Source organism: Aythya ferina (assembly GCF_964211825.1).
Source record: "Aythya ferina genome assembly, chromosome: 12".
NCBI classification, from domain to species: Eukaryota; Metazoa; Chordata; class Aves; order Anseriformes; family Anatidae; genus Aythya; species Aythya ferina.
This window is the reverse complement of record NC_140308.1, coordinates 390,609-416,100: the sequence shown is the minus strand read 5'-3', so window position 1 is coordinate 416,100 and position 25,492 is coordinate 390,609. Positions and strand designations below refer to the sequence as shown.

Sequence of the window (25,492 nt, the reverse complement as noted above, 5' to 3'; positions counted from 1 at the left end):
TTTTTTGCCGTCATTCACACTTGATTGACTTCAACCTTTCAAGTGCAAAAGTCTCTCTTTTCCATTATTATTCATAGCCATCTGAGTTTTTCTAATTAAAGTGTATGAAAACAATTACTGATCCGTCGTACTGAGTCTGGTAGTGGGGATGGCTGCCTTACTGTAATGCGTATAAAAAGACCACAGTTTTCTATAATGATGTGCAGCTGAGGTGTTAGATAATTTTATTCTTTTTCTACTCTGTTGGGGTTTTTTTTAATTTCTCGTCATTTATTTTTCATAATTCCTAAAGATCCTAGGAAAGCACTCTCCCTGCTGACAAGGCTGAGAGGGACAGTTCCTTCATGCCTTTCCTCCTCAGCATCCCTGCCCGGCCCCCTCCTCAGAGCCCCACAACTGTGAATGAACCAGTGACCTTTCTCATCTCCTGACCACCCATAGCCGTCAGATGCTCCTGGTTAAAGTAGAAGGTGGAACGAATTTGCTGTGCTCAGCTTCCTTCCTCGTGATTTATCAGTGTCAGCTGCCTCTCCTGCAGACGTCTGTAGGACTCGGTGCTTACCTTCGTGCACCTGCCCTCCACGTAAACCAAGGTAGCTCAGCATCTCCCTTTGGTACAGTTTGGATGTCTGCAGCCACTCATGTGAACCTTTGTTTCTGAGCTGCTTTTGCTTTCATTCACTTAAACCAAGGTCTAGTCTGTGTCAGTTTGGATTTGACATGTGTGTCGATAAAGAAGGTTTCATGTCCTGCACAGAGGCTTACAGGGTTTCAGCTGCAGCTTCACCATGGATTTGTTAATATCTCATGCAGTTTGGCCAGAGTCGTGGTCCCTGACTTTGCAGAAAGCAAGCTATCATGCGTGCAGGTAACAGCCTCACTCACACTCTTCTGAAATCCACGGTTCAGATGCCCTCTTAGTGTCTGGCAGAAGGACAGAGAGGCTTGTTTTAACATACCTGTCTAGGAGTGCTTGTTTCTGTGTCACTCTTCCAGCAGTCAGAGGTTGGGAGCACAAGCACTGTAAGCATTGCAAGTCAGTGTTGGTTTCTGTTTCTCCAAGTGCCATCACGCTGGTGAGAGGGCACGCTCCTTGAGCGCCAGCAGCAGGGGAGCAGGCGGAGCTGTGGAGGTGCCTTTGCTTGCCACAGGCACATAACCAGTTCTGGCACCATGCACTTGAATACAGCACGAATGGTCACAGTGACACGGGTTTGTCTGAGACAACGACTGTGGGGCAGCTTTTCAGTTGTTGTGAGATACTGACCATGAAGGTGAGAAGGGCGTTCCTTGTCCCACATCCGATAACAGCCACACACAGCCTGCTAGCTAGGTGGTTTGTACTTGGTGTGTATGACTGGATAAACTCAAAGAAACGTGGTTTTCCAGAAAAAGATGAGTGTAAGCATTTGACTCTTTCAAGGAGCATCTCTAGCTGAAGCACACAAAATCTCCAGCTCTTCAAAAATGTTGGTACTCAAGTACTGCAGTGGTAATGATGGTGCAGGTTCTAGACAAACACTTGAAGAGAGGCGAAGGAAACACAGCAGTCAGAGCAAGGAAAGGGTTACTAATAGCTTTTCATTTCACAGACAATTTGCTGTCTTTTTAGTCTTTCCTTATTCATCCTTTCCTTTGTCACCTCTCTCCTTATTTGTACTTTTCTTTCTCATGCCCCTCCTTTTCCTGCATCGATACACTTTGAAAACAGTGCTGCAATGCTCCCTAGTTCAAGATTACAGTGTACTTTACGAGGTATGATTTAATTAGGGGCCTTATTATGTTTTCAGCAGCTTAAGGTGGGCCTTTCAACTTATCTACCTAATTGGTTGCACAAGAAGTTTCACAGCCCATGACAAAACATTGTCAGTGATCAAAGTCTGAATTCTACATAAAGGAAAAATATTAATAATAAGATTATTCTTCAAGTGTGCACTGCTAATTATGTCCAGAATGTAACTGTAGAAACACTTTTGACTGATGTGAGCTTTGTCTAATAAACATGAGTCTTCAGTGAGCTATGAAAAGTGACGCCTCTGACTTTACAATACTGGTGTCTAATTTTGCTACTGAAGATGTTAAAAATATTTCCTTGTGCTTTTCTTTTCCCTACATCCCTACTTTCCCGTCTCCAGGTGACAACACCTGAGGTGATGATGCCCAGCAGCATGTTTCTGCCAGCAGCCACTCCAGAGAAAGATGGGAACTCCACCACCGAGGAGCTGGGGAAGCAGCCTGGTGAGTGCGGGTCAGTGAGGTCCCACCAGTCCCCCAGCTCCTGTCACCTGGCTGGGGACTGCGTCTAGGGACATCTCATGGGCAATCTCCACATACCCAGCTATGTCCTGAGGACCACAGTTGGCCAGCACACGGCAGAGCAGTCTTCCCTTACCTGCACCACAAACAGTGCCCCTGGTGTCCCTGCAGGGGGGCAGAGCAGCGCAGTTCAGAGCTGATGAGCACAGCTCTCACACCATTGCAATTCACGTGGAAATTGTGGAAATTCTCCTTGCAAAGGAGAAGACCAGATGGGAGCAGCAAAAAAGAGACATGGTAAGAGGGCTTAGAGAATTGGTAGAGAAACCACAAGGGTTGCTGCTGCTGGCCACAGACTGTACTAACACCTCTGCTGCCATCATAGCTCAAGTACGTACACTGGGGAGGTTTCAGTTGCTGCAGTGCTTATCCAGCCCAAACCTCCTCTGCCTTGTTCATTGCCATGCTGTGTTATGAAGGCATGGATGTAAATCAATGGCTATTTAGTCCTGGCTTTGTAGTGTGATGTGAGAACATCCCAAGAACGTCATTCTGCACGAGCAGAAGAGTCTGATCTTAAACTCAGCAGGGAAACAATGTTGGTCTTCCTTCCGTGCCCTCCTGGAAAGTCTGTAGGGAATGTGGTAACAAAGACAACCATTGCTTCCTTTCAGGCAGACAGCCCCTAGGTAGTGATGCTGGTGGGACAGCACTGGCATAGGCAGGAAAGGTAGTGCTTTACTGGACACTGGGATCCCCTCTTTGGCCTCCACCCTTACCACACTCTTCTGGCAGAACTGTGCTGTTAGGCCCCGGAAAAGTGGCAGTGCACTGAGTGCTTGTTCTTTCTTCTCCCTTCCTCCCTCAAACAACTTCCTTTGAGCTGCTGCTAGCAGGACCTGAATTTCATTCCTGTTTTTAGCTTTGTTGGGACCAAGACTCAAATATTACGTTCATTTGGAGAAATCTTGCTGGAAATTAGGCAGGATATCAAAGAAAAACAGCAAAGACAGATAGGTGGCTGGACAGCCTTTGCTTAAAAGGGAGAATTAAAGGTGAGAAATGTAGTAAGGGAATGTGTATGTGTGAATGATTCTCAGATACTCAAAGTGAACAAGAAAGTAAATTGTGTAGGTTTATGTAATGGGCCATGATGAGGGTTAATGGGCTGGTATTAAAATAAATGAGTGAAGGTAGAGGAGAAATGTTGGAAATACCTATTTGTCTTGCAGAGAGAAAAAACTGACCTAGTTGGGGCAAAAATTGGTGTTGATCAGCCCTTGTGCACTGGTGTAATTTCCAGTTTTGTTGTGATTTTGTTTTCACAGAGATCTCTGAGGACTCAGGAAAGAGTGTTTTGCCATCAGAAGGTGCTGAGCACAGCAGCGATCCCAAACCTGTTGCAGCTGATCAGAGCTCTGCTCGGGACGACTCCGGTTTCCTCTGCTGGAAGAAGGGGTGCAACCAGGTGTTCAAGAGCTCAGCAGCCCTGCAGACACATTTCAATGAAGTTCATGCAAAGCGGCCGCAGCTGCCAGTGTCTGATCGCCACGTCTACAAGTACCGTTGCAACCAGTGCAGCCTGGCATTCAAAACCATCGAGAAGCTGCAGCTCCACTCGCAGTACCATGTTATCCGAGCGGCCACCATGTGCTGCCTCTGCCAGCGCAGCTTCCGAACCTTCCAGGCCTTGAAGAAGCACTTGGAAACCAGCCATCTGGAGCTGAGTGAGGCCGACATTCAGCAGCTGTATGGTGGTCTTTTGGTCAACGGGGACCTTCTTGCTATGGGCGATCCTTCGCTAGCAGAAGACCACACTATAATAGTTGAGGAAGATAAGGAGGAAGAGAGCGACTTGGAAGATAAGCAGAGCCCAACAGGTAGTGATTCGGGGTCGGTACAAGAGGACTCTGGCTCAGAACCAAAACGAGCCTTACCCTTCAGGAAGGGCCCTAACTTCACTATGGAGAAATTCTTAGATCCATCTCGCCCTTACAAATGCACAGTCTGCAAGGAATCTTTCACGCAAAAGAACATTCTCCTGGTCCATTACAATTCAGTTTCTCATCTGCATAAACTGAAAAGAGCCCTCCAAGAGTCTGCTACTGGGCAGCCTGAACCTACTAGCAGCCCAGACAACAAACCCTTTAAGTGTAACACCTGTAACGTGGCCTACAGCCAGAGCTCTACCTTGGAGATCCACATGAGGTCTGTCCTGCACCAAACCAAGGCTCGCGCTGCCAAGCTAGAGGCAGCTGGGGGCAGTGGCAGTAGTAACGGAGCTGGCAATAGCAGCAGCAGCAGTCTCTCTTTGGGTTCATCCACACCAAGCCCAGTGAGCACTAGCAACAATAATACTTTCACAACTACCAACACAAGTAATTCGGGCACAACTCCCATTCCCAGCCTGCTCAACCAGGTATCCAGCGACAGCTTGGGAATTGCTCCCATAGGTAACCCTGTTAGCACTAATATCTCCTCCCCTTCTGAGCCCAAAGAGGTAAACCGAAAGAAGCTGGCAGACATGATTGCATCCAGGCAGCAGCAGCAGCAGCAGCAGCAACAGCAGCAGCAGCAGCAGCAGCAGCAGCAGCAGCAACAGCAGCAGCAACAAGCTCAGACCTTGGCACAGGCCCAGGCTCAAGTCCAGGCCCACCTGCAACAAGAACTGCAGCAACAAGCTGCTCTCCTGCAATCTCAGCTATTCAACCCAGCACTTTTGCCGCACTTTCCAATGACCACTGAGACCCTTCTGCAGCTTCAACAACAGCAGCATCTTTTGTTTCCTTTCTACATCCCCAGTGCCGAGTTCCAGCTCAATCCAGAAGTTAGCTTGCCTGTCACCAGTGGTGCTCTAACACTGACTGGCACAGGTCCGAGTTTGCTGGAGGACCTGAAGGCCCAAGTTCAGCTCCCTCAGCAGAGCCATCCACAGCTCTTACAACAGCAGCAAGGTCAGCTGTCCTTGTCACAACCTCATGTCCTTATACAGCAGAGCCAGCACCCAGAGAAGAAGAATAAATCTGTAGTGAAGGAGAAAGAAAAAGAAACCCCACGGGAAAGGGAAAGTGCAGAGAGGGGAGACAATAATGCAGCATCTAAGGAGTCTTTGCCTGATAACTTAAAGCCCAAAGACAAGAAGGACTTTGTACCAGGCAGCAATTCGGAGCCCTCTTTACTGCCTCCACGTATTGCATCTGATGCAAGAGGGAATGCCACAAAAGCCTTGCTAGAAAATTTTGGCTTTGAGCTTGTAATTCAGTATAATGAAAACAAGCAGAAGGTGCAGAAGAAAAATGGGAAGACAGAGCAAGGTGAGAACTTGGAAAAGCTAGAGTGTGATACATGTGGCAAGTTCTTTTCAAATATCCTCATCCTGAAGAGCCACCAAGAGCATGTTCACCAACATTACTTTCCCTTTAAGCAGTTAGAGAGATTTGCCAAACAGTACAGAGAACACTATGACAAACTGTACCCGCTGCGGCCTCAGACCCCAGAGCCACCACCACCACCTCCACCGCCCCCACCTCCACTCCCTCCAGCACCTCCTCAGCCAGCTTCTACTCCTACCATTCCTACTTCTGCCCCACCAATTACCTCTCCTACGATTGCACCAGCCCAGCCATCTGTGCCACTCACTCAGCTCTCCATGCCAATGGAGCTCCCCATCTTTTCACCACTTATGATGCAAACCATGCCACTACAAACATTACCTGCTCAGCTGCCGCCCCAGCTTGGTCCTGTAGACCCTCTGCCTGCAGACTTGGCCCAGTTATACCAGCATCAGCTCAACCCCAGCCTTCTCCAGCAGCAGCAGAACAAGAGGCCACGGACACGAATCACTGATGACCAACTCAGAGTTCTTCGGCAGTATTTTGATATTAACAATTCCCCAAGTGAGGAACAGATCAAAGAGATGGCGGACAAATCTGGGTTACCCCAGAAAGTGATCAAGCACTGGTTTAGAAACACTCTTTTCAAAGAACGCCAGCGCAACAAGGATTCCCCATACAATTTCAGTAATCCTCCCATTACCAGCCTGGAAGAGCTGAAGATAGACTCACGGCCTCCTTCTCCAGAACCTCAAAAGCAGGAGTACTGGGGAAGCAAGCGATCCTCCCGGACACGCTTTACTGACTACCAACTCAGAGTCCTGCAGGACTTCTTTGATGCCAATGCTTATCCAAAGGATGATGAATTTGAGCAGCTTTCTAACTTGCTGAACCTGCCAACACGTGTCATAGTGGTGTGGTTCCAGAATGCCCGTCAAAAAGCTAGGAAAAACTATGAGAATCAGGGAGAAGGCAAAGATGGAGAACGGCGGGAGCTCACAAATGACAGATACATTAGAACAAGCAACTTGAACTACCAATGTAAAAAGTGCAGCCTAGTTTTTCAGCGCATTTTTGATCTCATTAAACACCAGAAAAAGCTTTGTTACAAAGATGAGGATGAAGACGGACAGGATGATAGCCAGAATGAAGACTCTATGGATGCAATGGAGCTCTTGACTCCAACCAGTTCCTCCTGCAGCACACCAATGCCCTCACAAGCTTACAGCACACCTACATCTTCAGCTAATGCAACCTCCTCAGCTTTTCTGCAGCTCACAGCAGAGGCAGACGATTCCTCCACCTATAGCTCTAAAGTAGAAGCTACAGATGAGAAACCAAAGCAGTCTGAACCTCCAAGTACACAGCAAAACCAAACTCAAGAGAAGCAAGTGCAACCAAAGCAAGAGTCTCAGCAGCAACAGGACCAAGGAGAACAAAAGACAAATTCAGCACACCAAAAGATTTCACAGTTATCCTCCCCCTCTTCATTACAACAGCCACCTCCCCCTCCTCAGCCCCCTCAGTGTTCTTTGTCACAGTCAAGCCCAAGTCCATCTCAGCTGTCACATCTCTCCCTCAAACCCATCCACACATCCACCCCTCAACAGCTGGCAAACCTACCTCCTCAGCTAATCCCATACCAGTGTGACCAGTGTAAGCTGGCATTTCCTTCCTTTGAGCATTGGCAGGAGCATCAGCAGCTTCATTTTCTGAGTGCACAAAACCAGTTTATTCACCCCCCGTTCCTGGACAGAACGCTGGATATGCCTTTCATGCTTTTTGATCCCAGTAATCCACTACTTGCGAGCCAGCTGCTATCGGGTACATTACCACAGATTCCAGCAAGCTCCGCTACTTCTCCATCAACTCCAACATCCACAATGAACACACTGAAGAGAAAGCTGGAGGAAAAGGCCAGCGCAAGCCCTGGAGAAAATGACAGTGGGACTGGAGGAGAAGAACCTCAAAGGGATAAACGTCTAAGGACAACAATTACCCCAGAGCAGCTGGAAATTCTTTATCAGAAATACTTGCTAGACTCCAACCCAACACGGAAAATGTTGGATCACATTGCACATGAAGTGGGCTTGAAGAAACGTGTTGTGCAAGTTTGGTTTCAGAACACCCGTGCGCGGGAAAGGAAGGGACAGTTCAGAGCTGTAGGGCCTGCCCAAGCCCATAGACGTTGTCCATTCTGCCGGGCTCTCTTTAAAGCAAAGACAGCTCTGGAAGCTCACATCCGATCCCGCCACTGGCATGAGGCCAAGAGAGCCGGATACAACTTGACGTTGTCTGCTATGCTCTTAGATTGCGATGGGGGACTCCAGATGAAGGGAGACATCTTTGATGGAGCAAGCTTTTCCCACATGCCACCAACTAGTAGTGATGGTCAGAGTGTTCCTCTCTCCCCAGTGAACAAGAGCATGGAACTGTCACCTCGGACTCTGCTGAGTCCATCCTCCATCAAGGTGGAAGGGATAGAAGACTTTGAGAGTCCCTCCATGTCCTCGGTCAACCTGAGCTTTGACCAGACAAAGCTGGACAATGATGACTGCTCTTCTGTCAACACTGCAATCACAGACACTACAACAGGAGATGAAGGGAATGCAGACAACGATAGCGCAACAGGGATTGCAACTGAAACCAAATCTGCATCAGGACCCAGTGAAGGTCTCACAAAAGCTGCCATGATAGCAATGTCTGAATATGAAGATCGTCTGTCTTCTGGCCTGGTCAGCCCAGCTCCCAGCTTTTACAGCAAAGAGTACGATAATGAAGGTACTGTGGACTATAGTGAAACTTCCAGCCTTGCAGATCCCTGCTCACCCAGCCCTGGTGCAAGTGGTTCAGCCAGCAAGTCTGGGGAGAGTGGGGATCGGCCCGGACAGAAACGCTTTCGCACTCAGATGACTAATCTCCAGCTAAAAGTTCTTAAGTCGTGCTTTAATGACTACAGGACACCTACCATGCTGGAGTGTGAGGTCTTGGGCAATGACATTGGACTGCCAAAGAGAGTTGTTCAGGTCTGGTTCCAAAATGCTCGGGCAAAGGAGAAGAAGTCCAAACTCAGCATGGCCAAGCATTTTGGTATAAACCAAACAAGTTATGAGGGACCCAAAACAGAGTGCACTTTGTGTGGCATCAAGTACAGCGCTCGACTGTCTGTACGTGACCATATCTTCTCTCAACAGCATATCTCCAAAGTTAAAGAAACCATTGGAAGCCAGTTGGATAAGGAAAAGGAGTATTTTGACCCTGCTACTGTACGTCAGTTGATGGCTCAGCAGGAGCTGGACCGGATCAAAAAAGCCAATGAGGTTCTTGGTCTGGCAGCTCAACAGCAGGGCATGTTTGATAACACCCCTCTGCAAGCTCTTAACCTTCCTGCTGCGTACCCAGCACTACAGGGCATCCCTCCAGTCTTGCTCCCAGGCCTCAACAGCCCATCCTTACCAGGCTTCACTCCATCCAACACAGGTGGGTATGGATGTTATCACACTACCCAGAAACACAGCTTAACCTGATGCATCTTTAGCACAAGTGGATGTTCCCTTCAGAGTGACCAGTAATAGGATACTTGGCCCTTTAGTTAAGCATGTTTACTTGAGAGCAAATAGGCATTGGGTGTTTTATCTTTAATTCCTGAATTCATTTTTCTAGCAAAATCTGAAATAAAGCAATGTTGCATATCTATGTTATGCTAGCACAGACTTAAAATTCAGATGCACTTTCAAGGAAATGGAAAATAGAGGATTTATCAAATAGAACATGAAAAGGACTAATGTACTGAATGCATTGTTCATTATATCTTTCCTTTTGATATTAAATTCAGTTTATGCAATGCCATCACAAGTTTTCAGTAATTCTGAACTGTTTCCAGGGAAAATGTAATGTGCCTGGTAGTAGTGGTGACAGAATCTGGAGCATCTTTATGTAACGCCCTTATAGTGGCCTCCAGGACAAATCCTGATGGGGTGGTGGGTTGTTTTTGAGCCATGAGCTGGGAACTGTCTGAAAATACCTTCCCAACCAAAAACAGCGTAGTTGTAGGATAAATCTAATTTGTGTTTTAATAGGATATTTCTTAACAATACTACATAACAATGAAATTTGGCCTAGTCCTTTGGATGGCCTAATTCCACATATTGGATGCTCTTTTCCCTTGTACCTGATGGCGGGCTGGAAAGTATACAATGTATAGCAAATACTATCAGTAGAAGGTACTATTCAGTACACTAGACCTAGAAAAGTTGATTCAAGGATTATTTCACCCCTGCTGCATCTGTGGCATCCCAAGGATATGCTTGCATCTGAATTGCAACTCGTGACAGAGCTAATTGATGTTCTCTAGCAGACCTGCTTTCAGTTGGCAGACTTCTCTGTTTACTTGATGATACCTATTCAAGTTGCATCTCACCAGGGCCACTCTGCATTTGCAAAGATATCCCAAGAACTGATTCTAGTGTCCTGTCTCAGCAACAGGCTGAGTCTGTCTCAGATGGAAAATGCCATCGTGCCTGGTCCTGCTACAGCATATGCCAGTATGCACCTTTGTTTTCTATACTGCACTGATACTGCTGTAACACCATCAGGCTGTGTCCAGAAACAGTAACTTTCTCTTAGTGTACTGAACTAATTGGCTAATGATAAGTTATAATCCTTGGTATAAAGTATAAATATTATCTAAGCATCTTCCTGGCTTCTTATTCAGAAACTGGAGTGATAGCAGTCTTCAAAAAGACTTTTTGATGCTTTTTGTCAGCAGGCCATTTTGTAAGTTCTTTTTTCAACAGATTGAAGAACTGAGTGCTGATGCTGCCAGGTAACATGATAGTGTCATATTAATCGAATTGCCTTCTTCATTTGTCATGCAGGAGGTAAATCTTTGGATAAGCAAATCAAAATCTTAGTAAAAAAAATAGCTGGCTTGAGCGGTTAGGTGGAACTTGGAACAGCTTATCTGACATTTGCAAGGGAGGCTGTTTGCAGAGTTGTTCAGAATAAATCACATCACTAGAACCTGAAGTTAGTATGTTGTTACAATGACATTGGGTATAATATCCTAAAGAGAGCATTAAGGACCCATGACTCAAATCAGGCATCCTTCTATCCCCTGGGAAATGTCTCTGTTCACCTTTTTCTCCACAACTATTCATCTCTGAAGTATCTTCTGCTGGCAAATGGACAAGAGTTGGGTTCTGGTCTTTCCAAATATGATCCGTACTCTTGGAGTCAAGATCCTTCTCTCCCCTGGAGCAGCATGGGGATTACATTGTAGTGTGGTTGCTGATGTTCATGTCAGAAGCAGAAGAGATCAGAGTAAGTTTATCTAGAAAAGTTTTCTATTAGGAGTTAGGGCCTCTGCAAGGCTTTTTTGCATAGTTAAAGAATTCCTTCCACCCCCACCCCACCCCGAGTAGATAAAATAGTTCCTGACAATGGGTGTAGGATAGTCTGTTGTAATTAAGCCATCTTTAAAAACAGTTGCTGTGAGATGTTCTTCTGTCTGGGGCTGCTGCCCATTCCTGCTCCTTGAGTGTAGTCTTAGGCATGTGCCTGATGGGGATCTTTGTGTGCCAGGACTTTTTCATGCTATTTCTTTCCAACAGATCTTGGTTCAGTGGCCAGAAGTAAGCCAAAATTATTTCTTTGGCAAATTACATTGTCAGCCTATCACAGATCAGCTCTATGCTCTTTACTTAGTACCCCAAGTTTATAACAAGATCTAAAATTACTTTTTTGTGCTTCAATACATATGTTGCCTTTATTTTTCTCCAAAGATCAGTATGTGTCTTGGGGAGATGGGGCTACATACTATGAATGTTAAGAGTAATCAGTGACTGTCTAGGCAGGACTAAGCTATTTAGAAAGTCAAACAGACTATTTGTGGCCTTTAGATAAAGCTCCAAAGGTCAGGCCATCTCAGCTCAAAGCCTGTCGAAACAGATAAGGCTGTGCATCCAGGAATGTTATGAATTAGCTGCTGCTCCTGTGCTTGAACCTCTCAGGGACTGTTCAACTAGGGAACATCAGTTTCAATGGCATCTATCCATAATATCCCCTTATCTGAAATCTATAAGGCTGCTGCGTCGAGGCTCACTTCATACCTTTACAAATCACTATTGTCTCAATACAGCATCAAGAGCAGTTGCAGGTCTCAGAAGGGCTTTGCTTCAGTCATCACTGAATTCTCCAGGGCTCTTATCCTGCCTCTTCCTCAAGCCCTGCTGCTCGCTTCCTTTACCAGTCTGTCCTCTGCAGAGCCACATCAGTTTTGTCCAGCTCTGCATGCAGGTCTCCAAACAAAGCCAGGGGGTGAATGCAACACCATAGCCAAATGAACCATTTATACTAGGGAGTAGTGCAGCCAGGATTTGGAGACTGCTGTGCCCCACTTTGCTGCCAACTGCTACTCAAAATATGATGCTGCAAGAAGGTTGTTCCTTTGCTGTATTCTGAGCAGTACAAATTCAGTGACACCCATAGTTACTGAATGAGCTACATTCCAGGAAAGGAATGAAGTTTGATCTAAAGAGAACGAGTCCAGGGGACTGGGATAACTCCACTGTACAGGGGACAACAGCCAGAAAGTCTGGCTGAACTTACACAAGAAAGCCAGGTGCATTGTTTGTGTTGAGTAGTTTCTTCAGTACATTTGCATCTGTTCAGCTGTCTGTGATACGTGGAGGTTTTCTCTCTTTGGTTTACAGAATCACAGAATAAATTAGGTTGAAAAGAACCTCTGGAGGTCACCTGGTCCAAACACCCTGCTCAAGCAGGGCCACCTAGAGCAGGTTGTGAATAACTGACTCATTTTCGAAATGGCAGTATTTTCTGATTTGCTGTCACCCTGCATCTGTGCATCACAAGAGAGACGTGTTTGGGCTGCCTTGCTTCCAGCCACAGGAAGGGAAAGTGGGCACCCAGAGAGGCAGCTTGCCGGGGAAGCCCAGCTGCTTCTCCAGGAGCCACCTGGGTTCCCACACGCCAGCCCCCTGCCCCGGGTGCCTCCACTCTCAGCACCAGCTCTCACCCAGCAGCCCTTCTCCAAAGCTCCTTCTATCCTTGAGCCACCTCAGGCTCCTCATCAGCCTTCCCACACATCCGCTTTGTTCCCTCACCAAATGCCCTCAGCTGCCCCAGCCCTGAGGTCACTCGGGTGTCCCTCTGCCATCTGCAGGGGGAAAACAGCCCCGTGGCTGCCGGCTGCTCTTGCCCTGAGCCGCGGGAGCTCCTCAGCAGCTCGCCACTGGTGGGTCATGGCAGATGTCTGTCCGTCTGTCCTCGCCCGATAAGAGGCAGTGCAAGGATCTGGAATATTGAGGGGCACATCAGGCTTTATCCATGGTAGCTCTTCGTAGGACATCTCCTTATCCAGTGTTTTCCAACTAGAGAGCAGTCGATTTTGCCAAGCATTAGGAGCACACAGAAGTTGGCAGCTGCAGCTCTTCCCTGGGGAAGAGCAAGCTGATAAACTAGGAGAGAACAGGATGAGGAACACATCCCTTTTCTGCACCCCTCTGGCATTCCCCACCTTCCTCCTTTCCATTTCCCCTGCCCCACTCCTTCGCATACATTTTAAGTATTTTCATAATCCAGCACTAACTAGCTTACGTGAAATGGCAGATGATAACACCATCTCACCTGAAGCGTCATGGGCAGCCAGCACTGCGTGGCCATGGGTGACAGGGCTGACGGGCACCGGGGGGTGACTGGGTGACTGGGCTGATGGGAAGCGGGGCTGGCGCCCCAACATGAGCCGCGCAGCACGGGGCTGGTGTCACTGTCCCTGCCACAGTCACTGCCCCTGCGTGGAGAAGGGTGTGCAGGGGCACTCGTGGGGTGTCCTGGGGTCACCCTGCTTCGTGCTTGCCATCTGCCCTGCACTGACTCCTCACCTCTCTCTCCTCCCTCTTGCAGCTTTAACTTCTCCCAAACCCAACCTGATGGGCCTACCCAGCACAAGCGTCCCTTCGCCCGGACTCCCCACCTCTGGATTACCAAATAAGCAGCCCCCGGCCGCTCTGAGCTCGCCCACTCCGGCACAAGCCACGGCGGCCGTGGCCCCGCAGCAGCCGCCGGCAACAACCCCACAGCCGCAGCAGCAGCAGCCGCCCCCGCCGCAGCGCAAGGAGAAGGAGAGCGAGAAGGCAAAAGAGAAGGAAAAGGCACCCAAGGGGAAGGGGGACCCCCTGCCGGGGCCCAAGAAGGAGAAGGGGGAGGCGCCGGCAGGTGCCCTCTCGGCCCCGCTGCCTGCCATGGAGTATGCAGTGGAGCCTGCCCAGCTGCAGGCACTGCAGGCCGCCCTGAATTCGGACCCCACCACCTTGCTGACGAGCCAGTTCCTGCCCTACTTCGTCCCCGGGTTTTCCCCCTACTACGCCCCGCAGATCCCTGGCGCCCTGCAGAGCGGGTACCTGCAGCCCATGTACGGGATGGAGGGGCTCTTCCCCTACAGCCCTGCACTGTCGCAGGCGCTGCTGGGGCTGTCCCCTGGCTCCCTGCTGCAGCAGTACCAGCAATACCAGCAGAGTCTGCAGGAGGCATTGCAGCAGCAGCAGCGGCAAGCGCAGCAGCAGCAGCAGCAGCAGCAGCAGCAGCAGCAGCAGCAGCAGAAAGCGCAGCAGCCCAAAGGAAGCCAAACCCCCGTCCCCACGGGGGCTGCCACCCCGGACAAAGACCCTGCCAAAGAACCCCCCAAGCAAGAAGAGCAGAAGAATGCACCCCGCGAGGTGTCCCCCCTCCTGCCCAAACCCCCAGAAGAGCCCGAAGCGGAAGGCAAGGGCGCGGACTCCCTCTGCGACCCCTTCATCGTCCCGAAGGTGCAGTACAAGCTGGTCTGCCGCAAGTGCCAGGCGGGCTTCGGCGACCAGGAGGCGGCCAGCGACCACCTGAAGTCCCTCTGCTTCTTCGGCCAGTCCATGGCGAACCTGCAAGAGATGGTGCTTCACGTGCCCACCGGCAGCGGCCAGGGCAGCGGCTCGTACCAGTGCGTGGCGTGCGAGAGCACGGTGTGTGGGGACGAAGCCCTCAGTCAGCATCTCGAGTCAGCCCCGCACAAACACCGAACAATCACAAGAGCAGCAAGAAACGCCAAAGAGCACCCCAGTCTATTACCTCACTCTGCCTGCCCCCCCGACCCCAGCACCGCATCTACCTCGCAGTCGGCCGCTCACTCAAACGACAGCCCCCCGCCCCCCCGGCCTCCCCCGGCTTCCCCCCACGCCTCCAGAAAGCCCTGGCCCCCGGCAGCCCCCCGCGCCCCGCCGGGGAAGCCGCCGCCGCCGCCTTTCCCTCCTCTCTCCTCATCTTCAACGGTTACCTCAAGTTCATGCAGCACCTCAGGGGTTCAGCCCTCGATGCCAACAGACGACTATTCGGAGGAGTCTGACACGGATCTTAGCCAAAAGTCAGATGGACCGGCGAGCCCGGCGGAGGGGCCCCGGGACCCCGGCTGCCCTAAGGACAGTGGTCTAGCTAGCGTAGGAATGGACACCTTCAGATTGTAAGCTTTGAAGATGAACAATGAAAATTTAAATAAAAAAGTTAATAACAAACCAATTTCAAAAATAGACTAACTGCAATTCCAAAGCTTCTAACCAAAAAAAGAAAAAAGAAAAAAGAAAAAGCGTGGGTTGTTTTCCCATATAACGATGCCGGTGGGTTTTACATTTCTTTTTTCCTTTCCTTTTAATAAAATAAAACTTAAAAAAAAAAAAATCTGTTACATTTGTCCTTTCGAAGGTACTGTTGGTCTGGGAGACGAAAGCCCGTGCTGCCTCCTTACTGTCTTCGGAGCTTAAGCCCCTTGTATATTGCCCCTTTTCAATAACGCCCCACGTCGATAGCACAGCAGAGGCCGGCATGCACTGTATGGGAAAGCAGCCCACCTTGTTACAGTTTTAAATTTCTTGCTATCTTAGCATTCAGATACCAATGGCTTGCTAAAAGAAAAAAGAAATGTAATGTCTTTTTATTCTCAGGTCAATCGCTCACACTTTGTTCTGTTTTCAGAATCATTGTTTTATATATATATATATAATTTCTTTTGTTTGTTTTTGGGTTTTTTGTTTTGTTTTGTTTTCGTTCCAGAAAAGGTTGGGTTTTTTGTTTTTGTTTTCTTTTTTTTTTTTTTTGTTCGTTTGTTTGTTTTTTTGTTAATTTAAAATGGGCAGAAAGTATTCAAGAGAAAATCAATGTGAACTGCTTTAGCTTTTCGGGGATTCTAAGGGTAGCTTTTCTGCTGAAGCCAATTTCAAGGGGAAAAGTTAAGCACTCCCACTTTTCAGAAAAAAATAAACCACAAAGAGTGTTGAGGACTCGGAGCTTAAAAAAATAAGTTTTAAAACAACTGACTTTCTGTATTTATGATAGATATGACCATTTTTGGTGTTGAGTAGATTGTTGCATTGGAAATGAACTGAAGCAGTATGGTAGATTTAAAAGAAAAAACCCTTTTGTGTACATTTAGCTTTTGTATGGTCCAGCTGACGGCTTCTCATTTGATGTTGTCTTGTTCATTCCTAGCCAGATAGATTGCAATCCATTGACTCGCCTAAGCTTTTCTCCCCTTTGTACCTTTACTCCCCGTTTTCCCCATCCTGTAATCTTCCACTTATGGTTGCTACCTTCATTTCTTAGAGGGTGGTTGCATAATTATTTTATAAAAACTAAAGAAAGAAGTTCAAAGGGTTTTGGGGGGTCAGTAGGATCCCTTGCAGAATATTTTTTGTTGGGGGTTTGAAACTTTTTAAGGCGTATACATACAATTTACCTATGTCTGTTACCCTTGTGCACTTATCTCTTTCTTATTTTCCATTTTTCCTGTTTTTGTTTTTTTTTTCCTCTTCTTTTCCTCATTTTGTAAATGCTTCAAAGACTCTGTTCCTAACTATAAGCATTTGTTTCTGTTTGTGTAATTAGGCTGCACTCTGTTCCTTCTTTTGAAAAAAAAAAAAAAAAAGTTTTTGTTACATTTTTTTTCTCTAAAGAAAATTCATGCTTTAAATAAAATCCAAAGACATACCCTTTCACCACTGGTGCAGAATGAGCAAAAAGGATTCTTTTTACTTGAGAATTTGTTTCTGATTTAAACAAACAAGTCTAAGTTTAAATAAAGAATAAAAAAAGTACCCAGGTTGTTATCTGTGCTTCTTCTGCAAGCAGAGAGACAACTCTTAATGAAAATCCAGCATACCAAAAGGCAGGTTTCAGTTCTGAAGTTGTGTCCCTGTGCTAGGCAGCCTGAGCAGTGAGTGCCCAGAGACGCAGCTAGCGATGCACAGAAAGAGGCTCTCTGTGAGGCGTTTGTGCTTACGTTGATCTCTGTGCTCCTGTTTGTGGAAAACACGCCGACATACACGCACACACGCACGCACGCACTCACACGTCTTTTGTGGTCTGGACTTTGAAAGGAAAACTTTGTGCTGCTAAAATGTAGATTCTGGAGACAAATAGATGCTTGCTTTCACTTCCGTAGCCAAATGTCAACAGAAACGGTCTCCTTTCCCCCCCGTTTCCTCTTCCCCGAAAGTGTGAGAGCCTTCTCCCTGTCATCCTCATCCTCCTCCTGCTTCAAAGGGAACTTCGAAGACTGTGAACGCAGGTTCCTCCCGCCGCCTTCGGGCTTCTCCTCCCAGGGCTGAAGCCGCTCATCGACTCTGCAAGAGACTGGAGCATCCTGAGAGACGAACGTGGGTTTCATTTTTTAGCGGGACTCTTTTATTTTTACAGATTTTTGGTTTTAGTTTGATGAAAGACTAGATCCTGAACTGTTGTACATATTTCTAACTAGGCTAATGCACAGTGCAAATTCCTTTTTTAATTGTTTTTTAAGTAGACGATACTAAAGAGAATACCATCTAATATTCCTACCAGTATCCAGTTGTAGCATAAGGTGTCAAAAATGAAAACAAGTACACAAAATGCGTTTGCTGTTTTAACAAACTGTTTTCTTTTAACAAAAGTTCTTGTATTTCTCCCCGTGTTTGAGATGAACATTTTTTAAATTCTAAAGTTGTACAGTTTTGTTTTTCCATTATTTTATCTTGTTTGTAATTCTATGAAATATATATATATATATATTTTTTGCCATTTAACTGTTGTATGTTACTCTGTCTGTATCATATAGAAATTTTTCTGTTTGTTCTGTTTTTTGATTATGTGATACAAGTTAACAATTTAACACTAGCTTTATCTGTCAAATTCTGCGAGGTCTCTTTGAAATCCTTTTGTTTTGTTGGTTTTGTTTTGTTTTTGTTTTTTTTAATTATATTGCTTGGTCATAGTGCAATTTCCCTCTCCTTCTTCCCCCTCCTCCTTCCCACCCACTAAAAGGTTTTATAAATTCATTTCCTTGTATTTTTTGTAAATGTTTCTAGAGACTTCCAGTGCGAGGTTGCCTCCTCCTCTCGCAGTCCCCGCGCTATGGGGTGGGATGGCCGCGGGATGCGCCGTTCCCGGCTGCCCGAGGCCGACGGCTGGGACTGGACGCCCCCCGCCCGGCGGCCCCATGGGACCCCGCGTCCCAGCCCCGCGCCCGCAGAGCCATGGTGGGAGCAGGGGCGGCCCCGCGGAGCCTTTTTGAGATCTGCCCTTGTCAGCTAAGGTCGGAAGGCCAGGGGCTGGGCAGAGCGGGGCAAGCAGGGCATGAGGAAAAGATTTTAAACTTAGCATTGAGCGGGTTTCTGTTTTATTTTTAATAAAAAGCTTTTTTAAGTGGTGAAGATGGCCAAAGTTTCATACAACTGAGAATAAAGTAAGGCGTAAGGCGTGTTGGGGCCACCCGCGCCCGCTGGGCAGGCGGGGCGGGAGCTGGCGAGGGAGGCACCGGCACGGCCAGCACACTCGGTGTTCGTGGAAATATATTTTGCTTTAGAAAAAAAAAAAAAAAACTTTTAAATAGAAGCAGAAATTGGGTTGGTTGGTTGGTTGGTTGGTTGGCTGGTTGGTTGGTTGGTTGGTTTATTGGCGCTGAGATACTGCCCACTGTGAATCACAAAGCTTTGACTATTTTTTTTGTTTTTATTTCTGGGGGGCGAGTTTGGGTAGAACAGAAAGCATAAATGAGGTGAAGAGGGATATGAACAGCCTTTGCAATGTACAAAAAATAGAGCAAGTGAAACCAAAAATGATGTTCTTGGTGTTTTTCTATAATGTAGTCTTGTTAGCTTTTTTTGTTACTGTAACAATGCTGATCTCGAACTGTACCAAAATACATGGAGACTAACAGAAACAGAAACCACATGGAACTTTCAAAACTTTAAAAAGATTTGTCACAAAAGACTTTGTTGTCATAGTTGAGTTGACTGTAGATGGTAATTGAATATACTCCTTTGGAAATATTTCATCACGTATGTTTCCTGCTCATTGTGATACATTAAAAAAAAAAAAAAAAATGAGCAAAAGCTCTCGTCTCCAATGTCCCCGCTTGTGCGGTGCAGGGTCTGCGTCGGGTGGGTGAGCGGCGCGCGGCACGGCGGGACTCGTGCGTCCACCTGAGGCCGCGCACCCACGCCGACAGGCGGGTGCTCGCACGGAGCCGCGTGTACGTGTGCACAAGCCCTCGTGCCGTGCCGGTACACGCACAGGCACACGCGCATCCGCTTTCTCCCCGAAGCACCTGGGTGTCCGAGGGCCCGCCAGTGTGGAAGTGCTTGGGCTGATGCTATGAATTAATGCGAACGTGGAAGTAATGAGCCAAATAGTGCAATTCATATTATGGCTTTGGGATGCATTGTGTATGAAAAAGACATTATAAGTGCATTCAATTTTACTAAATGATTGTGTAAGAATTCTGGGCATACTGCTGTAATTAATGGTTAAAGGGAAAGCATGATGCCCATAGGAGCTGAGGTCATCTTGAAACCTGTAGACTAGAAGTGAACTAGAATCACCATCTGTCTTCTACCGATTAAACCAAAAGGAGACGAAGGTAAGAAAGGTGAGTAGCTGATTCACTGCTCCTACCTTTGCTTGTGGTACCTCTATCTCCAGAGCAGAGCTTGAGCAGGGACAAACACTTTTGAAACTGCCGACTGTTAAAAGCACATTTTTTTTTACCAAAATTTGCCCCTTGCAGCAGAAAATGTTTGAAATTCATTAGTAAGGGCCACATCCAAGAGAGAGCCTCAGGGGCTACCATTCATCTCTAATTTATAACTGCAGCAATAAATAATTAAAAAAAAAAAAAAAAAACAGGTGGGATGAGAAGTGTGTTTAGTGTGGGTGTCCTTGGATGGTCTGCTGCTGCCTTTGCAGCGAGGGGCTTCCTCTGCCTGGGGGAGCGGGAGCCCGGAGCTGCAGCTCAGCCAGAGCAAGGAGGTTGCAGGGAGGAAATCTTGCAGCTATTGAGGACATGGGAGTGTTCTTTAATTAATGAGGACAGCACATTGACTTGCAAGCCACTAAGTTCAATAATAGGGTTGCTGATGTGCCTTCATGAAAAAGAAAATGGAAAAAAATAAAAATAAATAATACAGATTCAGGCTCCAAAAATACATGAATTATGAAATAAAGCAGGTCAAAATTGCCAAGCCCCCAGTGACTCCTAGCAGTACAGTCTAACCTAACCAAGTCATCCAGGACTTAGCCCAAGCACGCAGCCCTGGGAGCAGGAGGTGCCGCTCCTCCAGGCTCTGAGAGAGCAAGAGCAAGTGCACTCAAATGCGCCCTTCAGCTCAGCACCCCAAAGCCATCAACAGCAACAAAATCATACTGACTGTGTAGTGGGCAGCTTTTGGGGCTTTTGTAGCTTTGTGTAATGGCTCAATGTTGCTTGCACATTTTTCCTTGTCAAATAATTTCTCTTCAGAAGGTCTATAGAAGAGCTTGGCTGGGTTTTCCACTAGTAAGTGCGCAGGGCTCTTTGAGGATAGCCTACGTTTCTGGCATATGGAGCTGCAGTACTTCAGGAGACACAGTCTGGCAGGCTACATATCTATTCCACAAATCAAGTTATGAAGTGTGCATATTAGCTAGCTTCATATTTGTTAAAAAAAAAAAAAAAAAAAAAAAAAAAAAAAAAAAAAAAAAAAAAACTAAGCATGTTTTGGGAAGAGCAGGTCTGGTGTGGTACAGCCAGGCTGAATTTATTGGGATTTATCGCCTGGCTCAGAGCCCAGGTACAAAAGCATTGAGCCCAGGCATTTAGCAGCGATATGGCTGCAAACCAACAACTTCAAAGAGCAGACACTGAGCAGAGGGGGTGTGTTCAGGTGCAGAGGTTCCTCCTCTCCTCCCTGCCCAAGGGAAAGCTGAGCCCCCTGACTCAGCCACAGTTTCCCATCCCTGCGGGCAGCAGCCAAGCCGCTGGCACAGGGCCTGCTCCTCCCTGCCACCGGGCTGCCTGCTCCTGTCCCAGGCTTGGGTCTTGCATTTCCCCTCTGCTGTGAGGTGAGGATCTGGATGGCCTCCTGGCTGATTTGTTGTGGGGTTTTTGTTTTGTTTTGTTGCTGTTGTTTTCTAATGGAAAAAATCCATTCTGCATTTTCTACAAACAGATGGGACTGCAGCAGGAACGGGGTCACCAGCACTACCCTTCCACTGGTGTTTGCACTGTACCGCGTTAATGACTTCAGTGTTGTACAGAGACCTGCAGTTTTGTAAGTTTATTATGTAACATTGCTATTTATTCCTAGGTTGAATTCCAGTTAAAAACAGCTATGCTTGAGAAAGCATCTCTCTAATGCTCAGAAAGGTGTAAATGGCTAGTAGCTGCACAAGCCGCAAACTAAAAACCGCTGCAAGTGCCTATCTGTTTAGAGTAGTGCATCAGCTGAAATTGTGCAAACCTCTGACAGAAATAAAAAGGTTTTTCCATGCTGTGATTCTGGTAAGAGGAGACTGGGAGTGATTTTTTTTAATAACCTTTCACTGCCATCACCTTAAAGACAAGAAAGAGACTTAGCTCTTTCTAGTACACTCTTACAGGCCCAAAGAAAAATAATAATAATAATAATAAAAGCAGAACAATGATCACTTGTCTGCTCAAGACAAAAATATTGCAGATGTGTTTTGAGCAGAGTTGCTGTCTGGAGGATGCTTCCACCTTCCAGTACAGCTTGCGGTTTGCTGTTATTCGCAGAGGAGAAGAGGGGACTTTGCCATCTGTACAGGGCTCAGCTGTGCCGGGGAAGCGGCCCGGGCAGTCCCCACCACAGGCCCAGGCTCCAGGTGAGGCAGCAAGGACAAAGCTCAGTGCCACCAAGTGACAGAAGGGCTGCATTTGTAGATGTGTCTTGGACACAAAGAGGCTGATCCCAGGGACTCAAGCAAGACCAAAAGAAACCCCCAAACCCTGCCAACTCCCAGTGAGACCATGAGGAAGTGCCTGCCCTTCTGCCTTTGCTGCAGGAGCCCAGCGCCCGGTGCATCACAGGAGCATTGGGGGGGCGGGGGAGAGAGAGGACACGGATGGACAGAGAGGGACTGGCCCTGCAGCCCTCACTGTCACAGCAGCCCACGAGCAGCATGGACACCCCCTGTCTCTCCCAAGAGCAGCAGATCTGGCCATGTCACTTCTGCAGCCAGGTCCCTGCCGAACTGAGCAGGGTCCTGCATTAACCTCTTTGCTAAATGACATGTGAAGTCTGCTAAGAAAGCTGGCTTGTCTAATGCAGACAGATGCTCTGAGAAACTGCCACCAGGCTCAGGCTGTGCCAGCAGTGGTGAAGGGTTAACTCCATCAGTACTTAAACTACAAATGTGGAGCCCATTCTCTCCTCCAAGCTCGTTAACAATGTACACCTGATGATCTAAAGCACTAGAGAGTCATTTTAATTAACGCTCTGCCAGAGGGGATGTGGTGAAGACACTGATTTCACTCCAATGACTTTCTATTTTGGTATATTGCAGAATCGGTGCATTACTTCCCCAGGCTGATGCGGTGAGCTAATCTGACGGCTGCACGGGCTCTCCCGGGGCAGCTCAGTGCCGAGGTGCTGCCACCATCCCTGGCCGAGGACGTGGCTCCCCGCCAGGCTGCACAGCACTGGCCCCAGCAGCTCGTCCCTGCTGTATCCATGCTTGGTCCCTGGTGGGACAAGGCCGCCTTCCCCTACCACCAGTGGGGCGCGGGCACAGCGCAGAAACTAGAGGCAAAGCCTGGGCTGGGGGCACCCGGCTGTGCCCCCGTCTCTACTGGCCGCGGGCAGATGCAGCCCCCCCGAGGGAGCCCAAGCTGTGGAGGAGCTGCTGCCGGCGGAGCTCCAGCTCTCCCACGGCCTCTGCTGTGATGGAAGAGAGACTTCACACTGCGCCCCAGAGAAAAGATAGCGGTACCTATAAATGGTATTGTGCTGTTGGTTAGATGGTAGCATGATGTTACTTAATTAATGTTTTAATACCCTAGGCATCTTCTGTGCCGTATAATTCATATCGATTCAGCTGTGAGCATGTTCAGTTAAAAAGACTCTCTTTCCTAAGCAAACTTTCAATTATATTGAATTGTCACAGCAAAAAAGGGCCTTTTCTCAGCATGGGGGAAGGGATTCACTACCAAACTGCTGCCGGCCTGGCCAGGCACACACATGCACAAGCCCACACAGTCATGCACTCAGTGCACACCTTCCAGCCCCCTGAGCCACCAGTGCCAACTCCAGCACTGCAACACTGCCAGACGTCACCATGCCCAGTCAGCCGTGGCAATGGGGTTCCCTCCAGCCTGCGTCCAGGCAAAGCAGCCTGTCCTCTCCAGCTGCTGCTGGGCCCTGGGGAGGTCGGTCCCAGCCCTGTGCCAGAGCCTGCCACCAGCATGGGTACGCACTCCTCTAGGATGGGGCCAGGCGAGCGCCTTGATACACAGCCACCCTTGCCGGTGCTGTGGAAGCAAAATCACCAGCACCTAGCAAAGCAGTGCTTGGAGGTGCTGGCGATTTTTAAAAAAGATTTAAGTTTGCTTTCAGCAATGGAAGAGTATCTTGTTATTGTGGAAAGAGAAAATGTCCCTGAGAGCAGAGAGACATGGCACAATGACTCGGCCACGTGTGTCCTGGCAGCTTTGTCACCAGCCCCAGCCACAATCACAGCCTGCCAGCCCCGCTGAGCTCATCGTGCCCGGAATGGGGGACATGCAGGCTGCTCCCCAAACAGGCCATCTTTCTACTAAGGAGCTTTATTAAAGACTTCTATGTAGTTTCATAAGTAACAAGGAAAAGATAAAAATTCTGTATTTTCATTACTCCTTATTTTGACAGTCCGCTGAACAAAAACACAAAGCGCATCTCCTGCTGCCCCTTGCTCCCTGACTCTGCCTCTTTCTCCCATGGAGTTCAAATTAAAGAAGGCGAAAATTGAAGCTGTTGTACGCAAGGCGATTGCAACATGCATATTTGATTTTTATGATGGATCTAAATTGCTGAATAAGGCCGTGGAACAAAGGGAGACTGCGGCTTCCTGCCCATCACAGACAGGCAGCCACTGCAGAACAAAAGCGCCAGCCATTAGGGGCTCAGCAGGGAGACACATTATATAAATGACTTTGTTTCTCTGCCCCTTCCCCCCCACGGGGTGCTCCGATTGGAGCTGGGGGGCTCCTGATTTGCACAACCCGGAGAGAGCATGCGGCTGGTGCGGAGCCTCAGCCATGACCCAGCGCGCTGCAGGGAGCCCAGCGCCCTCAGCCGCCCCCGCCCCGGGTGAGCCAGCCATGGCGATGGCCTGCCTTCCCTCTCCTCTGGCAGCTTGCTGCAAATTCCGTGTTCCTCCTGCTGACAGGGCCATGGGTGTCAGTGCTGGCATCCCCGGGGCCACGCAGTGCTCCGGGTTGTGGGACAGCTGTGGCTGCGTGGGAGCCCCTGGCAGTGTGGTGGCCCTGGTGCCACGCCACGAGGACACCTTCATGCCTTGGGTGGCACGTTGGCGGGTGGCACCTGGGTACCGGTGCTGTGTGGTCCTGAGTGAGGGCCAGGCCAGGCAGCTGTAGTGGTTCCACGGTGGTTCCGGCACGGCGCAGTGGCGAGGCGCACAGAGGGACAGCCCGCACCCCGGGACAGTGCGTGCGGGCCTGGCCGGGCGAGGGGACGAGGCTGCCCCAGTGGCAGAGGCAGGCTGTGCACCTGGCCAGGGCCGCTGCTCTGACCCCGCACTCACAGAAAATGCCTCCCATGCTCAGTACAAGGCACTGGCGAGGGAGGCGTCGGGCGGAAGATCTGCGACTTCTCAGTCTGCAGCGGAAGGCGCTTGACAGGGAGGGCTCTGGTTAGGCTCAGGGAGAGGGCTTCCCACCGCTTCCTTGGAGCTGCCGGGAGAGGCAGGCTGCAGGGAGCTGGTGGGCTCCTTGGCGAGGGCGGCAGAGAAGCACCATGAGGCCATTCCTGCCGGACTTGCTGGAGAGAAAACCCCAGAAACTATGCTCAGAAAATCAGCTGCCAGCTTGCACTGTTTTCTGCCCAAAGCAAATCTTGGTGTTTTCCTCTCTGAGCGGCGTGCAGCCTCTGTGCATAGCAACTCCCAAGAAAAGCCCTCGCTGAGTGCAGGTCCCCTCCGGCCGTGCTGGTGCCCCCGCGGGCAGCACGGGGCTGGCAGTCCCTGCGGCCTCCCAGGCCTCCTCCTGGGGCTCCCCTCCTGGCGCAGGCACCATTCACGCGAGGGAGGTTCTGCTTCCCAGGGCGGCCAAGGGGTGAGCAGGCGGCACAGGGGAGAGGAGGAAGAGGGAGACGGCTCAGTTGTGCTGAGCACAGCAGAAAGAACAGAGGGAGCTGCTGCTGCAGACACAGGGCTCTGTGTCCCAGCCTGACTCACGTCGGTGGTCTGGGGGACCAGCAACAGTCCTTGGACCTGTGCCTGAGTAATGTGTGCTGACAAGAAACTCTCATGCCCCTGGCACTCCTGGGGCCTGTCCATGTCCTTCTGTGCCAGCTGGGCACCGGTGCAAGGATGGGGCAGGATGCTGCCCTTTCGTG

The 25,492-nt window shown here is 48.8% G+C and overlaps 1 protein-coding gene across 5 annotated transcripts in view; it reads left to right on the top strand.

Moving 5' to 3' along the window:
- ZFHX3 (zinc finger homeobox 3) overlaps positions 1–16,723 on the top strand; it is a 473,005-nt gene extending 456,282 nt beyond the window's left edge. For all 5 annotated transcript variants that reach the window (XM_084532975.1, XM_084532974.1, XM_084532977.1 and 2 more), the window contains 3 exons: positions 2,136–2,238; positions 3,585–9,068; positions 13,512–16,723. In XM_084532975.1, coding sequence (XP_084389101.1) covers positions 2,136–2,238; positions 3,585–9,068; positions 13,512–15,100 — 7,176 coding nt within the window. In that variant the 3' untranslated portion in view covers positions 15,101–16,723. The remainder of the gene's footprint in view (positions 1–2,135; positions 2,239–3,584; positions 9,069–13,511) is intronic.
- Positions 16,724–25,492: the final 8,769 nt, after the last annotated feature.